This window comes from Brassica oleracea, chromosome C9, assembly GCF_000695525.1.
Source record: "Brassica oleracea var. oleracea cultivar TO1000 chromosome C9, BOL, whole genome shotgun sequence".
In the NCBI taxonomy this organism is placed as follows: Eukaryota; Viridiplantae; Streptophyta; class Magnoliopsida; order Brassicales; family Brassicaceae; genus Brassica; species Brassica oleracea.
The window spans coordinates 42,070,650-42,077,840 of NC_027756.1; the positions used below are offsets into that span (position 1 = coordinate 42,070,650).

The 7,191-nt window shown below is 32.5% G+C and overlaps 1 protein-coding gene across 1 annotated transcript; it reads left to right on the forward strand.

Annotated features, from left to right (window-relative positions):
• The first annotated feature begins 3,214 nt into the window (after positions 1-3,214).
• LOC106313881 (probable protein phosphatase 2C 78) lies at positions 3,215-5,431 on the forward strand. The gene is made up of 4 exons (XM_013751807.1): positions 3,215-3,819; positions 3,906-4,211; positions 4,604-4,709; positions 4,851-5,431. The coding sequence occupies exons 1-4, from the start codon at positions 3,343-3,345 to the stop codon at positions 5,198-5,200; spliced, it is 1,239 nt and encodes a 412-aa protein (XP_013607261.1). The 5' UTR covers positions 3,215-3,342; the 3' UTR covers positions 5,201-5,431.
• Positions 5,432-7,191: the final 1,760 nt, after the last annotated feature.

The window sequence follows — 7,191 nt, forward strand, 5'->3', positions numbered from 1 at the left end:
ATAAGAGTTTTTTGCCACTTAATGAATAATGTATTTTTGAAATTGTCCCTTTAGTGGTGGTAAAAATTAATAATGATACAATGAATACAGTAAACATGAAATTTCCCCAAGTATAAAAATTTTAGTCCGCGCATGCGCGCATATTATCATCTAGTGTAATGTTACTTGAGATTTGTACCAACCACAAAATACTACATTTTTATTATTGATTGAATTAGCCTTATATAATAATACTTTTATGTAACCAAGATAAATTGTATAAAAATTTACATTTTTAGTCTATGTGTATCTTCATTATTATAAGAGAAATATAATTTTTATCAACCATACAGAGTAATACTATGTTCATTTCATCAATTTCAACTATTTGATTATTTAAAGTAATCTATTAAATATATAACATTTCAAAAATTTCTTAATAATTATAAGAATTTTAGTAATAAATCAATTTTAAATCTAAATTTTAATTTTAATTTTATTTTAACAAAAAATATCGAGAAAAATCCTAGCAAAATATTATTAAAAAATTAAGTATTTAAAAAAATTAATTCATTGATTATTTTTTTAATTAGTAATATAATATTAATTTTTAATATTTTTTATTATAAAACAGGATATTAAAATTCTATGCTGTTTTTAACAATTTTATAATTATAGTCTATATTATATTAAAACAGAAGTAATATATGAATTAAATATAAAATTATATTAAAATTGGTAATTAAAATAGAGAAATTCCATAGGTATACATTTTAGTTTATTTTCACAAAATAGTCTTCAAAGAGGAAAATGATCAAAAGATGTTTAATTAAAAGACAACTATACACTTATACTCCTATATTTAACTAATATAGGCTTACGGTTTATAGTTATGGGGTGGAGTTTTGGGGGTTAGGTTTCAAATTTTTAAAATTAAAAATTAAAATTTTCAAAAAAAAAATGCTCTTTCGGCCATTTTCATTTTTACGGTTATTTTATTGACAACAATTTAAAAATGCTATTTGATAGAATTGCCCATTAAAATATTTCCTTAAAACTCACTTTCATTTAAAAAATATATCATTCACCATTTAAAAAGATTAAAATATCATTCACAGTTTAAAAGATTAAAATTTGTAAATTATGTAATATTTTCCTACAAAAAAAAAATTGTTAACATATGTTAAATTTTTTTATCTACAACTATATATTATCTTTTTATTTATTTTGATAATCTTAATAATTTATTATCTAAAAATGCTTATATACAAAATATAGTAGTATATAACTAATCTTTAGAAGTGTTATTTACAAAATATGCTATTTGAAAACTTTGAAATTTTAATAATTCATTAAAGAAAACAATAAGAAATAATTTAACTAATATTTAATGTTTATTGTTGATTATAAAAATAAGTTGAGAAAATATAAAATATCTTACTGTCAGATTTTTAGCAAAGTAATGCATTAATTTAGTAACAAAAAAATCAATAGTTATATAATTTTCCAAACTCAAAAATAATAGTTGTATAATTTCCAAATTTATCTTGACCAAATATAAAATTTTGAAACTATATATTTCAAACTCAAATGATAATATTCCTAATTTTGAAAAAGATAAAATCATAGAAGGTAAAGTATATAATTTTTTTGGAAATACAACACGAGAAAAAAATTATTGTAAATATCAAAGTGGTATAATATTTTGAATACTGAAGTTAATAAAAAAATAGATGAATTTTTTTATAAAAAATAAAAATAAAAACTTAATATCATAACATTCAAAAATATCATATATCGATAAAATATACTAAAATAATATGATAGTTGCTCTATGTATAAAATTTACTAAAATAATGTGACTAAATTACTTAAATTGAAAAATATATTTACTTATAAAACCGTGCAATATACTAGAATAGCAATGCTAAAGTATATTTTTAGACAAAACATGGAAATACAAGTTATCCAAAATCAATATGCTTTCTATAGTATATTTGTGATATTATCAAAGATATATATTTATAAACATTTGTGATAATATCAAAGTTATATATTTATAAAATGAAAAGCCTGTACGTACTGATGCAGAGATCAAAGTTTATTTAACCTTAAACACTAAGGGTATGAATGGTGACCAGGGAACGACGAGGAATAATGCATTCCCTAACGTTCCTAAAAAAAATTACCATTTACAAGGAATAATAATTTCCTCTCATTCCCTTTCATTCTCTTTTTTGTAGAGAATTAAAGAACAAAATTATTCCTTGTCAAATTTGATAAGTAATAACCATTCCTTTTCATTTTTGGTATTTTATTTCCGTACATTCCTTTTTTATTTGTTCCTTTTGTTTCCCGGATGATCACCGGTCGGACCCTAAGTAAAATGAAACTGGAATAATAAATTATAATGGATAAGTATCAAAATTTAGTATCACATGTCAATTATCAAATTAGGTAACAAATCATTTAAATACTTTGAATAGTAACTCATACCATATATAATGCCTAAAAAGATATTTATTTTTAAACCTCTTAATGTTTAAGCATAATTTAGAGAAAAACGGATGAAAAGAATGGAACATATATAGAAGTAAAACAAACAAAACATAGCAAATGTTAAAGACTTAAGTAATGAATTTTAAATGATTTTTGTTTCTAACATTGTAAAATCCTTTTGCTGATTTCCGCATATTCCACTAGTTTTAACCTTCTATTTCTTAATTTTTCGCACGTGGTCAATTGTTTTATGTCATCACCAAATTAGTTGTCACTGAGTAAGAAATAGATTATTGCCACCTGTTATTATTTTGAATTATTGGTTGATTCCCATATCTAATAAAGTTATTATCTTGTAGTTTATAGTAAAACAGATGGAATTTGTAATTGAAACTGTCCTTAAGTAAATATGGTAAAAATCTCACAAAAGAGATTTAGAGATAACATGCGTGTCATCAAAGGTTCTTTTCACTTTAGGCCTGAGTTGTGTTACAATCTCATTGGCACACGTAACTCTTTCGTATCGATGTTCAGGAGAAGTACACTAACACGTGTTTGGAATCGACGGTTACGATTTCTTCGTCCAGATAGAGGAGCAATACGTCACGCCATTCCACAAGCTCTCTTCTTCCTTCATTCTTCATTTGAGTTTTTTTTTTGATCTGCCCGTTAAAGTCTCGGGCAGGTGCCCGTTAATAAAGAGGACGTTTTATTTTATATCTTCTTCTATTATATAAAGCTTCCATGGCCAACCTTGTTTAAGCTTCTCTCCTCCTCCTCCTCCTCCTCCGTGTCTCTCTTTAACTAGTTTGTGGTAAGGAAGAGAGTGATGGAGTTTGGGTGTTGAACGGTTTGAACGATCGCATGGCTGAGATTTGCTATGATAACGAGTCAGTGATGACGAAAACGACGTCCACGGTGGTTAAGAAGACGGCGGCGACGACGACGACTAAGAGGCGAGAACGGAGCTCTTCTCAAGCCGCGAGAAGGCGGAGAATGGAGATCCGACGATACAAGTTTGTCTCCGGTGAACAAGACGCCGTCTTCGACGACGGCGAGTTGCAGAGGCGGGGGAGACGAGAATCGACCGTGACTTACGAGATAGCCAAGACCGAAACGGCGAAGGAGGTTGTCGTTTTGTGCGAGTCTCTGAGTTCTACGGTTATGGCATTGCCTGATCCAGATGCTTATCCTAAATACGGCGTCGCTTCAGTCTGTGGAAGAAGACGGGAGATGGAAGACGCCGTCGCTGTGCATCCGTTTTTTTTCCGTCAACAAACGGAATTTTCATCCATCGGATATCACTACTGCGGCGTTTACGATGGCCATGGCTGTTCCCATGTACGACACCGTTTGAATCAAAGTTTGGCTTAATAGTTTTTACGTTGTCTCTCATTTTCATGTTGTCTTGTTTTAAATCTGTTTAGGTAGCGATGAGATGTAGAGAAAGGCTACACGAGCTAGTGCGGGAGGAGCTTGAGGCTGATGATGCTGACTGGGAAAAGTCAATGTCGCGTAGCTTCACGCGCATGGACCTAGAGGCTGTGGCGTTGAACGCTGGTGGTACGGCGAATTGCCGGTGCGAGCTTCAGAGGCCGGAGTGCGATGCGGTGGGGTCTACCGCGGTTGTGTCCATCCTCACACCGGAGAAAATCGTTGTGGCTAACTGTGGAGATTCCCGTGCCGTTCTATGCCGTAACGGGAAAGCTATTCCTTTGTCCTCCGACCATAAGGTTATCATCGTTGATCTCTTAGTTGCGTTAGTACAATTGTCTAAACGTTCATGGCACTGTCATAGTTGTATCTTAGATCTACGGTTATGGTTCACTGTAAAATGGCAAACAAGAATTTCGTTACGTGTCGCGTCTAAAACTTAGCCATCAGTTTCTCCTTGTTTAATGCACCTTTAAATGCTATTTTGTTATTATTGTTTTTTTTGGGGAAGAATTCGATTTTGATTAATGGGCATGCAACATCTGGACAGTGGTTAAGAATGTATATGACTTTTTAGGTTAGAAGATCTGTTAAAGTTTCTGAGTTCTAGGTTCTCTTCTAATCCGTCGTGTCACTGTTTCCGATGCCTTTTAGGGTTGTTTACATGTGTCTCTCTCTCTTGTTTTATTAGCCGGACCGTCCGGACGAGCTAGACCGGATTCAAGCAGCGGGTGGTCGGGTTATCTACTGGGATGGCCCACGTGTCCTTGGAGTACTTGCAATGTCACGAGCCATAGGTCAGTAACATTGATTACACTTGACGAAACACTCTGTCCCCGTCGTATTGTCTGTACAAAAAGTTTCCGTACTTTCGATAATTAAAAGTTCAAAACTCGTATCGCCGCGAAAAATTTATTTATTTATTTTCTTCATTTCAGGCGATAATTACTTGAAGCCGTACGTTATCAGCAAACCGGAAGTAACCGTAACGGACCGGGTCAAGCAAGACGAGTTCCTTATACTAGCAAGCGACGGTCTTTGGGACGTCGTCTCAAACGAAACTGCATGTAACGTCGTTCGAATGTGTCTGAAAGGAAAAGTCAACAGTCAGCTAACGTCTTCACCGGAAAACGATGTTACTGGCGCTGGAAACGTGGTCGTCGTCGGAGGGGATGTGTCGAATAAAGCGTGTGATGAAGCGTCGATTTTGCTGACGAGGCTTGCGTTAGCTAGACAAAGTTCTGACAACGTAAGTGTTGTGGTGGTTGATCTCCGAAGAGACACGTAGTTGTTTCTTCTCTCTCTCTCTCTCTCTCTTTCGTAATGTTTGTTTTTTTTTGTCCCGAGTCATGATGACTTTTGGGGCTTTCTTTAACTTTTTTTGCTCTTCGGTTTAAGACGAAGAGTTTTTAATTTTAGCTTGACTTTTGGTAACACTTCGCAAGTGAACAGCGGTTTACATCTTCAGAAATTTTCACCCGTAGGTGAAACTGCGGTTAAAAAAACGTGAAGTTTCTTACATTTTTAGTTTCGGAATTTTTTACCATAGTATCTTTTTAGATGACAAATCTTATCATTCCTGAAACTAAAGGCATGTTCGTTTCTCCATCCGGAAACCAATTTGGACCATTTGGTATAATGTTTATTATGCTTTCTGATGTAATTCACAAATTACTAAAACATAATATCATTTTGCCATACATGAAAACTGACAAAACTACAAAAACACATTTTCCGCGAAAACCTAAAAACGAATTTTTCACGCTAAAATTTAAAAACGCATTTCTGGACAAAAATACAAAAACGTGTTTTTCCACAAAAAAAATCGCAAAAACATGCATTCATGCCAAAATCGCAAAAACGCGTTTTCACACCAAAACTCCAAAAACATATTTTTCTGCCAAAACACAAAGCATATTTCCCGCCAAAACACAAAACACGTTTTCCCGCCAAAACCACAAAATGTGTTTTCTCGTCAAAACCGAAAAATGTGTTTCCTCATCAAAATGCATTTTCCGCGAAAACCGCAAAAATGTGTTTTCCGCTAAAACGTATTTTTCCGTGAAAACCGCCAAAACGTATTTTCTCGCTAAAACGCATTTTCCGCGAACCCCGAAAAAACGTGTTTTAACCGCAAAAACGTGTTTTATGCCAAAACCGCAAAAACGTGTTTTATGCCAAAACCGCAAAAACGTGTTTTCATGCCAAAACCACAAAAACGCTTTTTTTTTTCCGTCAAAACCGAAAAATCTCGTTATCCTGCCAAAACCAAAAATCTCATTTTCCCGCCAAAAACGTATTTTTCCGCCAAAAGCGCAAAAACGCATTTTCTCGCGAAAACCAAAATTGTATTTTTTCACCAAAATCGAAAATTCTCGTTTTCCGTCAAAACCGAAAATTCTTGTTTTCCCATAAAAACCGAAAAATCTCGTTTTCCGCCAAAACCAAAGTTATAGTCGGTTTATTATTAATACTCTTTTTAGTTTGAAACTCTAAATTTTTTTTTCCAATTACATGTTTATCAAATTTTTTTGTTTATCAGAAGTTATTATTGTAGTAAAATTTTAACATATTAAATCAACACAAAGGTATTTTGGTAATTTTTTTACTAAACTCATTTGGATGAAAAATGAAAATAAAGAAACAAATATAAGATCCATTTAGATGATTCATCTAAATGAGCTATCTGGATGGACAAACAAACAATCACAAAAATCTGAATGGATCATCTGGATGGAGATGAAAGATGCTGAAACGAACAGCCCTAAAACAAATTAGAATCAATTATACGATACCTGAGTCATGTTTATGGAGCTTTGCTAGTTCTATTAATGTATGTCTGTATCACTATCCAAGTTCTACAAAAGTTAGTAAATTATGATTTGTGTTAGTACCATAATGCATTGTTAATTTTAAAAGCTAATGTTCTAATGAGAACTTTCCAGTTAATAGATGTTATATACTGCATATTGTGCGTGAATGACAGACGAACAGTTAAAGCAAGAAGCCAAGAATACTTACGTGTTGATGAATTAACATTCTCTACTTTTTCTTTTGTAGCAGCTTTTTGTTACATATAAACTACAAAGTCATCAATAAGTTTGGATTCATGAAACATCAATAATGTGTCCAACACAATGACAGAAACGCGTGTTGTTTACACACGCTCATGTGACATGTGAGAAGAGTCCTACTCCGTAGAGCGTAGACTGTAGATAAAAATCTAATGTATCGTTGAAATTTGAAAGTAGTCAATTTTGTTTTCAAAAAAGCTGAGCT